The sequence below is a fragment of the Schistocerca gregaria genome, chromosome 1 (assembly GCF_023897955.1).
Source record: "Schistocerca gregaria isolate iqSchGreg1 chromosome 1, iqSchGreg1.2, whole genome shotgun sequence".
NCBI lineage: Eukaryota > Metazoa > Arthropoda > Insecta > Orthoptera > Acrididae > Schistocerca > Schistocerca gregaria.
In genome coordinates, this window is record NC_064920.1 from 1,073,604,746 (window position 1) to 1,073,619,691 (window position 14,946).

Here is a 14,946-nt window from a genome sequence, read left to right on the forward strand (position 1 = left end):
ATTTATGGACCACAATGTTTTATTCCAGGTAATTAATTTTGGTCTATGATGACCATCTTCATTACAGAGTACAAACAATTTTTCTATCTTATCAAGGCACCATATGCAATTTTTCACAGAGTCGACTGGTGTACATAAAAATGACAAAGCTTGTTTTGCTTATTACTTCAAGTGTACCATACTTATATATGTTGGATCAATGCTTACACAGACACATCACAAAATGTGTTTTGTGATGTTATTAATGGAAATAATAAGTCTGTTTCAAATGAAGTGTGATATACATACAAATAAGGATGCCCTATGAGGAATGGTCATCATCATCATCATCATCATCATCATCATCATCATCATCATTTAAGACTGATTATGCCTTTCAGCGTTCAGTCTGGAGCATAGCCCCCTTATAAAATTCCTCCATGATCCCCTATTCAGTGCTAACATTGGTGCCTCTTCTGATGTTAAACCTATTACTTCAAAATCATTCTTAACCGAATCCAGGTACCTTCTCCTTGGTCTGCCCCAACTCCTCCTACCCTGTACTGCTGAACCCATGAGTCTCTCGGGTAACCTTGCTTCTCTCATGTGTGTAACATGACCCCACCATCTAAGCCTGTTCATCCTGACTGCTACATCTATAGAGTTCATTCCCAGTTTTTCTTTGATTTCCTCATTGTGGACACCCTCCTGCCATTGTTCCCATCTACTAGTACCTGCAATCATCCTAGCTACTTTCATATCCGTAACCTCAACCTTGTTGATAAGGTAACCTGAATCCACCCAGCTTTCACTCCCATATAACAAAGTTGGTCGAAAGATTGAACAGTGCACAGATAACTTAGTCTTGGTACTGACTTCCTTCTTGCAGAAGAGAGTAGATCGTAGCTGAGCGCTCACTGCATTAGCTTTGCTACACATCGCTTCCAGTTCTTTCACTATATTGCCATCCTGTGAGAATATGCATCCTAAGTACTTGAAACTGTCCACCTGTTCTAACTTTTTTCCTCCTATTTGGCACTCAATCCGTTTATATTTCTTTCCCACTGACATTACTTTCGTTTTGGAGATGCTAATCTTCATACCATAGTCCTTACATTTCTGATATAGCTCTGAAATATTACTTTGCAAACTTTCAATTGAATCTGCCACCACAACTAAGTCATCTGCATATGCAAGACTGCTTATTTTGTGTTCACATATCTTAATCTCACCCAGCCAGTCTATTGTTTTCAACATATGATCCATAATTAATATGAACAACAGTGGAGACAGGTTGCAGCCTTGTCTTACCCCTGAAACTACTCTGAACCATGAACTCACTTTACCATCAACTCTAAGTGCTGCCTGACTATCCATGTAAAGACCTTTAATTGCTTGCAAGAGTTTGCCTCCTATTCCATAATCTCGTAGAACAGACAATAACTTCCTCCTAGGAACCCGGTCATATGCCTTTTCTAGATCTATAAAGCATAGATACAGTTCCCTGTTCCACTCATAACACTTCTCCATTATTTGCCGTAAGCTAAAGATCTGGTCCTGACAACCTCTAAGAGGCCTAAACCCACATTGATTTTCATCCAATTGTTCCTAAACTAATACTTGCACTTTCCTTTCAACAATACCTGAGAAGATTTTACCCACAACACTGATTAAAGAGATACCTCTGTAGTTGTTACAATCTTTTCTGTTTCCATGTTTAAAGATTGGTGTCATTACTGCTTTTGTCCAGTCTGATGGAACCTGTTTCGACTCTCAGGCCATTTGAATTATCCTGTGTAGCCATTTAAGACATGATGTTCCACTGTATTTGATGAGTTCGGACTTAATTTCATCCACTCCAGCTGCTTTATTGCACTGCAATCTTTTGACCATTTTCTCCACTTCCTCAAATGTGATCCTATTTCCATCATCATTCCTATCCCATTCTACCTTGAAATCTGAAACATTGCTGATCGTATTTTCACCTAAATTGAGCAACTCTTCAAAATATTCCCTCCATCTGCCCAAGGCATCCACAGGATTTACCAGCAGTTTTCCTGACCTGTCCAAAATACTTGTCATTTCCTTCTTACCTCCCTTTCGAAGACTGCTAATTACACTCCAGAATGGCTTTCCAGCAGCTTGACCCATAGTCTCCAACTTGTTTCCAAAGTCTTCCCAAGATTTCTTCTTGGATGCTGCAATTATCTGTTTGGCTTTGTTTCTTTCTTCAACATAACTTTCTCTGTCTACCTGAGTTCTAGTGTAGAGCCATTTTTGATACGCCTTCTTTTTCCTTTTACAGGTTGCCTTGACTGTGTCATTCCACCAAGCTGTTTGCTTCATCCTACTTTTACACACTACTGTTCCAAGACATTCTTTAGCCACTTCTAGTACTGTGTCCCTGTACCTTGTCCTTCCTTTTCCAATGACTGTAATTGACTACATTCAACTAACTGGTACCTTTCTGAGATTGCTGTTATGTACTTGTGCCTGATTTCCTTATCCTGAAGTTTCTCCACTCTTATCCTCCTACATATGGACCTGACCTCCTGCACTTTCGGCCTCACAATCCCAATGTCACTGCAGATTAAATAATGATCAGTGTCATCAAAGAATCCCCTGAATACAAGTGTGTCCCTCACAGCCTTCCTGAATTCCTGATCTGTTATTATATAGTCAATAACAGATCTGGTTCCCTGCCTTCCCAAGTATACCAGTGAATGTTCTTATGTTTAAAAAAAGGAGTTTGTGATTACTAAGCCCATACTGGCACAGAAATCCAACAGTTGTTTCCCGTCCCTGTTGGCCTCCATATCCTCTCCAAATTTACCCATAACCTTTTCATACCCTTCTGTTCGATTTCCAATCCTGGTATTAAAATCACCCATGAGCAGAGCACTGTCCTTGTCCTTTACTCTAACAACTACGTCATTGAGTGCCTCATAAAAACTATTAATCTTATCTTGATCTGTCCCTTCACAATGCGAATATACTGACACAATCCTAATTTTCTTGCTAGACGCTGTCAAATCTATCCACATCAGTTGTTCGTTTACATACCTTACTGCAACTACATTAGGTTCCATTTATTCCTGATGTAAAGCCCTACACCCCACTGTGCTATTCCTGCTTTGACTCCTGACAGGTAGACCTTGTATTCTCCCACTTCCTCTTCTTTCTCACCCCTTACCTGAATGTCACTAACAGCTAAAGCGTCCAGCCCCATCTTACTTGCAGCTTCTGCCAGCTCTACCTTCTTCCCAGGGTAGCCCCCATTGATATTAATAGCTCCCCATCTCATTAGCATTTGTTTGCCCAGTTGTATCTTAGGAGTCCCTGGTTTGTCAGTTAGAGGTGGGACTCCGTCACCTCCAAAGGTCCAAGGCATTTTGCTCTGATTGTTGCCAGCATCATATTTAAAGTATCGGGGAAGCAGGTTGCTAGCCTTACTTGCCCTGAGTCCCATTGAGTTTTACCCCTAATGGTTGAGGGACTAACCAGTGGATTTGGTAGTCTTTGCCGTATGAGCACAAAGGTGACCACAACTCAGAATATGCCCGAGATGCCCAGCCTTATTCCAAAGTAACTGGTATCCCGACTGTCGGGACCACTTACTTGGCCACTCATACGTTGCGCGTGGTTCATGAACTAGGACATGACTACAGGAAACCACACCATGAGCCACTGAGGAATGGTCAGTATTCAGGAATATGACATGAACAATTATTTGAAGCAAAAAAATCTAATAAATGTGGACTCTAAATGCTTAATCTCTTTTACCACAAGCTCTTTGCTTTCCATATCTTGGGAGGAGGTAGTGTGGATCAAATGAGAAAAAAATGCCTAGCAAAAATGAGCTCTGAAATGCTTACCATAATAGTTGTGGGATATGCTTTTTAGAGCCCTTGATTACTAGACTTTTTTGCTTCAGACCGTTCCTCCTGGACATCCTGTATAGATAATACTCTGCATATTCTGAAGTGCATGTGTGTATTGTAGCACAGTGCAGCGTATAAATAATTTTGAAATGAGTCCTCTGCGTTCAGTGCAACTCATACTCTTCTGTGCGCCTGATACTTTGATCCCATGTACCAGGTATCTCTCCTTAGAGTCATCATGAACAATTTCTCTTGTGTTACAGCAGATATTTTCAAATTTGTTTTTGCAACCTGTAGCTGGTGTCAGCCCAAACAAATGATGCTCATCACATGTTTCATGCAACACCCAGTGTTGACAGAATGTGTTGGTTTGTTTCCCGTTTCAAACAAAGTTATTTTTAAATCGGACTTCTATGTGCTCATTTCAAAGATATTCATTTTACTTGTGTGTATTAACAAGAATGGTAAAATATGAGGAATAATCAGAACTCTAGCAGCAACTGAGCACCACATTTCTGTATGACAGTAGCACTCAACAGGGGCCTGCGGTAGTGTCGCTGCTGGAGTATTCATTATTCTTCATGCTTTACTGTCCTTGTTAATACATACTGGTAAAAAGAATATTGCACTAGACTAATTTGGGACCACTCTGTTGAATAAGCATGTAAAATTCCACTTTAAAATAATTTTGTTTGTAATTGGAAACAAAGCAACACTTTCCAACAATGCTGGGCATTGTGTGAAAGACAAGATGAGCAACATTTGTTTGGACTGACTCTAGTTCACCTGTGAGAACAAAATTGCAAATATCTGCTGAAACACAAGAGACAAAGCACCTGTTGACTCTTATGAGAGAAACCCTGAACAATTATCCCTCATCTGTTGTAAGGAAGTACTTGATTCATGGAATTGTAAGAATATTTTTAGAGAAGAATTATTTCTAATCTAATATTTGCCTTTGGTAAACTTCTTCCCTTTCTCTGAAGAGTGTAACTAAGGAAGCATTTATGACTATGTAAATCTATATTTTTACCTTCTAGCCTAACTGATGTGAACAATTCTGCTATCTGACCATGACAGCTGGACAAATCATTAATTATCAGGTTCACAGCTATTTCACGAAAGATAGTTGCATTAAGAAATAACCTATCAATCACTCTAGCTTTACCACTTGTTCTTGTTTGGAATGTTACTGTAGGTATCAAAGCAAAGATGGACATCATTAACTGTAGGAGCCTTTGATACTAAATCAATTTCAATATCACTACACACAATAGCTTCTGATATTTTTGTACTATATCTTAATAATACTCCATTTAATTGCCTCACGGAGTTTAAAAAATTCCGTGATGAGGGCATATAGACTACTAGAACCACTATCTAATGATGGAAAGTCAAGGATGGAGTTTCAACAGTATTATGGCATGTGTAGACTGCTACTCACTGTTAACTTTGAGATGATGAGTTGCACACAAGCGCAATGTACATTGAGCTTTCAGCCAAACTCTCCTTGAGACAGGAAAATATACACACATTCATACAAGCAAGTGCGCCTCATGCAAACATGACTGCTATCTCTCAAGATGTTATGTTCAACTGCATGTTGTGCCACAGTTTGGTTCACTCTCCCTTTGGCCACAGTTGGGTGGTGTCCATTCATCCTGGTGGACAGCTGGTTGGTAGTCATAGCAATATAAAAAGCTGTGCACTGACTGCAGCAGAGCTGGTATATGACATGGCTGCTTTCACAGGCGGCATGGAGTCTGACAAGACAGGGTAAGCCTGTGACAGACTGGAATACGATCCCTGTGTCATGGTGTTGGGATTGAGAGTGGCAAAGGGATGGACTAGGATGTTGTGGAGGTTGGGTGAGCAACAAAACACCCCTATAGGCGGGGTGGAAAGTATCTTGGTAGGATGTCCCTAATTTCAGAGCATGATGATTGATAATCAAAACTCTGATGAAGAATAGTTAAGTTCCATTCTGGGATGGTATTTGGTGATGAAGGGGTTGCTCCTTTGCAGGTGGTTCTTGGGGGTGGTGGGACGATTGGGGGTGTGTGAGGATATGGCACAGGTAATCTGTTTGTGAACTAAGTTTGGAGGAGTTCTTGTCAGTGAAAACACGCTGTCAATGGCTGTCCAGGATGTATTGGAGCTGCTCTTGGTGTGGAAGGGATGGCAGCTGCTAAAATACAGGTATGGACTGAGCTGTCGATGGAGCCACCGAAGAGGAGAATGTCAACATCAAGGAAGGTGATATGCTTTGTTGAGGATGACCAGGTAAAGCGTTTGGGAGAAAAGGTGAAAAGGTGCGCAGGTTGTGAAGGAATGAGGACAGGGTGTTTTGGCCCTTAGTCCATATTATGAAGATGTCATCAATGAACCTGAACCAGACCAAGGGTTCAGGGTTTTGGGAGGCTAGAACGGTTTCCTCTAGATGGTCCATAGACAGGTTGGCATAGCAGTGTGCCATGCAGGTGCCCATGGCTGTGCTGTGGATTTATTTTTATACCCTCCCTTCAATGGAAGAGTGGTTTTCAGTTAGAAAAATGGTAAGGTGAATAAGGAATGGGTAGTGGGTTTGGAAGGACACTGGGGAAGGTAGAGTTTAACAGTTCCAAGGTCACGGGTAAGAGGGATGTTAGTGTATAGGAAAGTGACATGAACAGTGACGAGTAAGGATGCAGGAGGTAAAGGGGTGAGGATTCCAAGGCACTCACCAGTCTTTTATCCTCCTCTGCTTCTCTCCTTTTCCACTGCCACCCCCTCCACCCCCTCCCTCCCTCCCACACAGCCTCTCTATGCTGCACCTGGCAGCATTGTCCTGTGACCATCTGGTCCCTGCATGGTCTTTCAGACAGTGCTGATTTCTCTCTCCCAACCCATACCCTGCTATCCCTCCACATTCCCCACCCCACTCTGGATTGCTGCGTATGTTGCATATGTGGCTCCCTTGCATTATAAATGGAGACAGCAGTCATGTATGCTTGAGGTGACCTTGCTCGTGTGAATGTATGTGTGTGTGTGTGTGTGTGTGTGTGTGTGTGTGTTTTTTCATTTCTGAAAAAGTTAAATGTTTAGAGGTCTAGAAACACTATCATGTATGTTACCAAGTCTATTAGTGATTTAAAGGACTAAGAGTTATTTGCTGCAGTAAGCTTTAGGACTAAAGTTGCAATTTCATTCACATTGTTGTATATATAGCCACTCCCCTTTCCTTATATTTTGTCTACAATAATGTGACTATGAATACATGTCCCTCTAACTGCAGCTGTTTGACTTCTGTGACTTTCAAATAATGTTCTGTTATGCACAGCATTTCTGCAGAGATAATGTTTCGTGTTCAAGTTTTCTGTAGTGATATGAGAAGCTCAGTTTTTATATGTTTCTGTTGTTTCAAGGCAATAGTCCAAATTTATTTTGATGTTTACTGTTCATGCTGTTCGTACTTCCATTTTTTGTTACTCCACTGATCGTCACCACTGTGTGTACATTTTATCAATTTCCACAAAAATAAAAAATAAATAAAAAAATAAAAAAATTAAAAAACAGATGAAAATATTGGAAATTATAGGGATTGGATCAACAGCACTGTATGAAACTTCCTGGCAGATTAAAACTGTGTGCCTGACCGAGACTCAAACTCGGGACCTTTGCCTTTCACGGGCAAGTGCTCTACCATCTGAGCTACTGAAGCATGGCTCATGCCCGGTCCTCACAGCTTTACTTCTGCCAGTATCTTGTCTCCCACCTTCCAAACTTTACAGAAGCTCTCCTGCAGGAGATACTGGCAGAAGTAAAGCTGTGAGTACCGGGCGTGAGTCGTGCTTCGGAAGCTCAAATGGTACAGCACTTGCCCACGAAAGACAAAGGTCCCGAGTTTGAGTCTCGGTCGGGCACACAGTTTTAATCTGCCAGGAAGTTTCATATCAGTGCACACTCCGCTGCAGAGTGAAAATCTCATTCTGGAAACAGCACTGTGTTTACACAAAAGTCTTTTAGAAATTAGTCGTGCAAGAAATATTCAAATGTAAACTATGTTGCCTGTATTGCAAGCATGTCAAGAGTGATACATTAATCATGCCCATGTGATATCATGCCAGCCTATTGAGCAAATCCTGAAGCTCCCCATGTACATAGTTAAGTTGTTGTATCACTGCTTTTACATTAACTGTAATTTAAAAATTTTGTGTGATGAATTTTGCCAGCAATGTGCGTGATGTCATCCATAATGGCCTTGCTGAGTTTATTGCCCAAACTCTCCTTCTATTTCTAATAATCACAACAAGATCTTTAGAAAAATATATTTCCACAGATAGCTTAAATAACAGGTGAAATAACCAAGCCATGCATTTGGCATAACATCCCAATTTCTTGGTATTCACTACCTGAGACTTCTGTTTTAGTTCAGACATTCTTTTCCCACAATTACTTCTTAGCTAAAGAACGTTCTTGGTTTTTTTAACCTTGTCATTACTCTTAGTTCCAATTTAACTTTTTTCCCTGTTTTGTCAGTGTTCCTGACTCCTTACATTGCCTGTACAATTTTAGTCTAAGTCTACAGATCAGTGAAGGTATTGGAAATCTCTAGACCAAAGCTAGCAGAGCTGCAGCTTCATTTGAACGATTCAGCTGACGTTTCAGGTTTGCCCACGGTCAAATCAACTAACCTAGTCTTAATTTTACTGTTACTACCTACACCTCTCAACTGTTTTACTTCTACATATGCTACTACTAGTTCATCTTTGAGTTTTATGTTTATCTGCTTGTATTCCATAATCATGGAGTGACTAGCACAACTACTACAGCGCCAGTCTCCATCCAGTCAGATTCCTTCATAGCATACTACAAAAAACAAGACACAGTCATCAAATTGTTCATCTTTTCTTAACAACATACAGCAGTTTTCACACTTTTTCATTGTGAAGAAACTTATTTAGCCTACACAGATGATTTGATTCTAAGTAATCAACAAGAAATTATGATCATGCAATTTTTTGCTGTTTTATTTAATAAAAATATGAGTGACTTACGGTACCTATTTTACAGAAGAAAACATTACTTATTTGCTAAACACTAGGCATGAAATATTTTTCTGTGATAGATAATGTTTCCACTTAGGTGACTTAACTGTCCCTACAAGTAGAGTCTGTAATTAGGTTAAGTTGTATTTGCAACACAAATATAAAGTGACAGAAGTAACATAAAGTAATCCTGTTAATAATTTTCTATGCCTTAAATTGATGAAAAGTTAGTAAATACACTTTACGAAATATGGAATGCCATTTACTACAGTACTTAGCTTTGGTGTTCATGGAATGATGCTATTGTCACTAACACATAATTCCAGCACACATGGATATGCTAATAGTTCTACAGCTGATATTTTTCCAGAATTAAACTTTTAACTAAGTATTACTTTTCCAGCAAATTTTTATCACTGAAATAATCAAATCTGACAGAGTGTCAAAGTTTCAATGACATTTTCTTCAAATTCATCAGTGTCACTATAATGCCTAAAAACAAAAACAAATTAACATTTGTGTGGTTTATTATTAAAGTTATTTGTGCTAAATGCTACCTATCTATGTGACTATGCCCCTAACATGTACCTGTGCTATGATGCTTGACTTTGAAGCGGAAGAAATATTTTCCTGCAGTATTTGGCTGCCACGGGGAGGAGACATAGAGGTGTAAAGCTTCTAGTCATCAAACTTTATACCAAAATCCTCAATTAAACTCCAGATGTCTCCACAGTGTCCGGTACAATGAGCTCATGAGATATTATTAATGGTGCTCTACCTATCAGATGAGACTGTTAAGCCCATTTAACAATTTAGGATTATTCGAGAAGAGTAGGCTATGTATTCTGGCACCGGGTTTCATCCTCACCCTTCTTTTGTCATCATATAACACAAATTTGACAGTGTGCTATACACGCACATCCATTATAGTCACCTACTCTCAAGAGAAAACTTAACATACAATCCTCACATTTTATGAAGGAAAGGTGTCATTGTGTGTGAAGAAAGTAAAACCTTTCGAGTTAGGTACCTGAAATTACTCCTCAGGGTCTGCCTGCCAGCCATGCCATATGACACTCACTTTGCTTACTCTAAACACTGTAGCTTCAGTCCCTATTAATACTATTCCCAAGTCCAACCATTGTCACAACATGCTCTTCTTAAAATCCTTATACATAAGCCTAATAATGGAAAATCCAGGCTGGAATAATGATATTTTACACAAAAAAGGTCTGGGTTCTCTACTAGCTGGTTAATAAATGCATTTGTACTGAAAATACTGGTGACCTGATCTTCTTGTAAAATGACTCAGTATGTATTGGTAAAGTCATTACTTCTGTTATCTACATGGATAACTAAGAAGTAATCCAATACTAACATCCTATAAAAATTTCAATGTTGTCATACAGCTATTCCAAAGAAATGTGTAAAATGTGTTTGCAGTTACTTCAAAATAGTGTACACATTTCCACAACAAGCTGTCTGTGATTGTTCCGTGGGTCTTATTTAATATTGCTATGAACGTTACTGTACACATAAATGATATTGCATACATAATTTTCTACAACATGGCCACCATCCCGTCATCACTACAACTTGTTCTTTAATGTTAATGGTCTTGCATTATGGAATTTATCTGCAAAATCAGAATATGTAGTCATGGATATATTGCAAAAGAATTGAGTAAACAGTCTCTGCAGCAAATGGAAAATATTATTACAGTATTATATCAATGAATATAAGTGCACCGTTCATTTCAGATGTAATTAGCATATTAAAACATTATATTTTTTACATTCCATTGGGCCTGCAGAATTTTATATGTCATAAGATATAATGAGAATGAAAACTCTCAAACTAGCTGCAACAAGATAATTTTTTATTTAATATTTTACACAGCATGCCTGCTTCGGCTAATTCTCATTATCAAGTGACCTGCAAAAATAAAATTGGCAAGATTACTTGTATTTAGGACACAAATGTCAATAATAAGAACCCCATGCAATCTTCTTGCTTAGGTAATAATAGTATCACCAGAAAATGAATGTGAATCTAGCAGAGAACAAACATGTGCCAAAATTGTGTAGAATATGGAATGCAGTCACCACTTACCCAAAGGTTCGACTGGTGGAGTACAGCCTGCTGTTTAATACAGGTCACCAGCTTTGGTGTTGATTACTGCCTGGATTATCCACTGACCATGTTTTCTCCAGTTAAGACTTTGGGTATGTGAAGGCTTCCTTCCATATCCTATCTACAACAATATAAGTTAAACTTTAATGTATGGCACATGTGTGTTCTATGTACATATTTTAGATACTACCATCTTTTAGCTAATAATGAAGAACCAAAAAATAGAGCATAAATAAAAGTTACTAAAACAAGGTATACCTATCTGTAGTGAACACCATTATGTCACTGACATAACACACAACCAGACACAGATGACAGAACTATAAAAGAGAGGACAGTCTAAAGATGGCGGAGTGATCAGAGTAGTTAATAGTCAAGATCCAATAGTATATGTGTAATATGATGCTGATAAGAGCTAAATACAAATGCCATATTACACACACTTGCTCAAATATAAGCACAATATCATTATTAATTTCAACAACAAATTACTTTTTTTGCTAATTTCCCACATGAATTCTGGTTTACAGTTTCCTATGAAGGAAGGGGGCATTCATTATGGACCGTCAAGGTTAGGTGTCTATTTATTCGAACTGTTCTTAAGAATGGTTTTGCAAATACAAACAAAAGTTGAAAGAGAACACCAAATAAATTATTAATAATATATAAGAAATATGTTATATGCTGGTTTGGTATTAGACAAAAGTCAAACAACATAAATTAAAACAAAAACTAGAGACACACAAAAAATTGCAGCTTAACTTATGTACTGCTGCAAATAAGTCGAAGACTGTGGAGTGATACATTCATAAAAACCAACCTTCCACGTAACAAGCACTTCATCCAAATCAGTGGTTGCTGCCTGCACATCCAGTGGAGGCCCAACTGGAGCTGATGATAAATAAACAGAAATATCATCAATTAACATTTTAGTATATTTTTTAAAATCACAGTAACTGAAATGTAACTATTAATTGAAACCTGTTTAACACTTTCGAAATCAATTTTGTGTTAAAAACGCATCCAAGTAAAGCTCAGGCCACAATTTCCTTGATGTCGGAGTCACCTACCACTACAAAACTGGACACATTTCATATGAGAACAATGTACAGACATCTTGCTACCTGCCCTGACAGGTGATCCCTTCTGTTGTCAATTTCTATAATTATATACACAGAAACATTAGCGAATGTAACAGTTCTGTTGCAAGTGGCTGAGTCATTATGTGACCACATTAGCATAATTTTGTACACTAATAATGGGTTTTGCAGTTTTCTGTAATTTTGCTACAAATGTGTCACATAAGTTGAGTGACTGAGAAATTCTGGAAGTTCAAGAGGAAGAAATTGTTCAATAAGTCACCTTGTACTTTTTCTGGGAATGATAATTACATTTTTGTCATATATATTTTAAAATTTGTAATCTATCAAAGAACTAAAGTAAGTATGAAAAGAAATATTGAAGCTTGGTTCTTTTTTCATATGCATTACTATTGAAAATACATCAATTATATATGTGCCAGTAACACTTTAAATAAAGTCATAAATAGTTGGTTTCCTAACCACGATATTCTTCTATGTGGACAATCTCTAAAGTGTTAAATATATTGAACTAATTTTATTTGCACTTTACCTTCTTCCTGTGTCTTCACTGTCAATGTTTCCGTGAAGTCACTGGCTTGAATGTCATTTAATGCCAGCATTCGTATATTGTAAGTAGTTGCAGGGTGTAAGTCACTGATGACCGCAACCTTCACAGCATTTACCCTGAAATGTTTGAATTTATTTTACTTGGTGTTTCTGCATAACCTTAAACAGAAAAATACTCCACATTGTAAAATGATGTTAAACTGCTTTGCAGCATTCCTTTTATGGCTGTACAACACACAAAGAGTGTCTGAAATTCAGTTTATCACATAACCTGTGCTCATCAATATTCCCTGACACATCTGTAAATTTACTAACCTTGTATAATATTTAAAATAACAGGCCCTGTACTTAGGAAACATGAATTCCAAACAGTTGTTATAAACTCAGCATTTTCATGGGCTGTACATGATCCTTACTCCTTCCACAGCACAGTGTTTGAAATAATTGCATCAGTTTTACATGCAAGTATGATTTTTTATGACATGTATTCAGCACAGTTTATTTTTTCATCTTTCCCAATTAAACTGTTGATTAACTTTATATTACATCACTTTGTTATGCCACTTATTCTTCTCTTAAAGATTTCTTTGCATGATGAAACAGTGTGTCACACACACTATCTTCGTAGCTCCGGGCTGTGAACCATCCACACAAAAAAGAAGACACAGAGATCACAGGGGGGAAAATAATAATAAACCTTTACCAAATGTCCCACTATTGGCTCACTTCATTGGATACCTGGGTGGCTTCAAGTTCAAAGAAACATTGCTCCCAAATGACATCTTTTCATTAAAATTATTGTGTTGTTGCCACCAGAGAATTATTTCTACTATTGGTGGGTAAGGCAGATTTACTTCTTTGTTTGCAGTTTTCTGTTTTAATTTTTGGATGTTGTGAGTCAAAACTACTTTCTACAGCTTGACTTTAGTTAACTGCCCTTACTATAGTTCAGTGCAAAATGATTTAATCATTCTTCCTGCAGACAAAGTCTTCACCACTATCATGATGAACTGCAGTGATCACCTGCCAAGAAGGCATTCACCATCTGCATTACTGAAGCTTTGCACCTATGAGCCCTGCCTCAGTGATATGACGTCCTGCATAGCCTCCAATACATACTCAGTTCCTGAGGCCCATCCCTGAATCCCACCTGAATCCATCTACCTACACACCCCAACCATGAAGTGTACACATGTTTTACATACTTCCCAAAATCCAAATGGGGGATGGACATAAAGTTTTGATTGTTCATGTTGTGTCTTCAGACAAAAAGGCTGATTTTTGCAGGTCCAGTAGCCTCCTGTCATGGCTCCCTCTCTCAAAGATCTCAGTAATGATGAGATGTCATCTACTCTAGAGGTGTTGTTTCACCTTATATCTTTTGGTGCTCTGCTAATTTCCATTGCACAGCTGTTCTATATATTCTTTCCATCTTTGAGCTATTTCTTTTTTGCTTAGCAGTGGCTTGCCTCCTGAACTCTTGATATTATTACAGGTGTTACTTTCTTCTCCAAAGATGTCTTTAATTTTGCTTAGGTTTCTCCTATATTTCCCATAGCCATGCATGCTTTTACAGCTCTGTAACTCTCTTCTGGACAGTCCCACTCTCCCATTTTGAACTTTCCATCAGTGTCATTTTTTGGACCCCTGTATTTTCTGTTGCCTGCTTCAGCTGCTGCATCTTTATATTTTACCCTACCATCAAATGAATTCAATATCTTTTGTATTATCCAAAGATTCCTACCGGGCTTAGTCATTTTGCCTATTTGATCCTCTGCTGCCTCCACTATTTCTTCTCCGAAAGCTATCCATTCAGCTTCTTTTTTTATTTTGCTTCTGTGTTTTATTCAATAACTGCTGACTTCTGCCTATAAAATTTTTGACAACCTCTGATTCTTTTAATTTATTCAGGTTCCACGCCCTTGTCCTTAACCTCTTACCTATCTACAATTGCTTCAGTTTTAATGTGCAATTCATAAGCACTGGAAATATTATGCACATTAAAATATGGTTTAAAATTCTCCATCTTATCATTATGTAACCTTTCTCATACTATCTGATGGCTCCAGATCTCTTTCATGTATAAACTTCATTTAATAACTCTTAAAGGAAGTGTTGGGAGAAGGAAGGAAGATTGGGTTTAATGTCCCATTGACACCAATGTCATCTACATCCACATCTAAACTCTGCAGACCACTGTGAGGTGCATGGCAGATGGAACATCTCATTGTACCAGTCATTAGGGTTCTTCCCATTCTATTCACATATGGAGCATGA

General features: G+C 38.3%; 1 protein-coding gene across 1 annotated transcript in view; it reads right to left on the minus strand.

Annotated features, from left to right (window-relative positions):
• The window catches only part of LOC126288932 (Down syndrome cell adhesion molecule-like protein Dscam2), a 412,211-nt gene that overhangs the window by 129,350 nt on the left and 267,915 nt on the right, over positions 1-14,946 (minus strand). The window contains exons 14-15 of the mRNA XM_049984899.1: positions 12,653-12,786; positions 11,841-11,911 (exon numbers count right to left, since the gene is read on the minus strand). Of these exons, the coding sequence (XP_049840856.1) occupies positions 11,841-11,911; positions 12,653-12,786 (205 nt within the window). The remainder of the gene's footprint in view (positions 1-11,840; positions 11,912-12,652; positions 12,787-14,946) is intronic.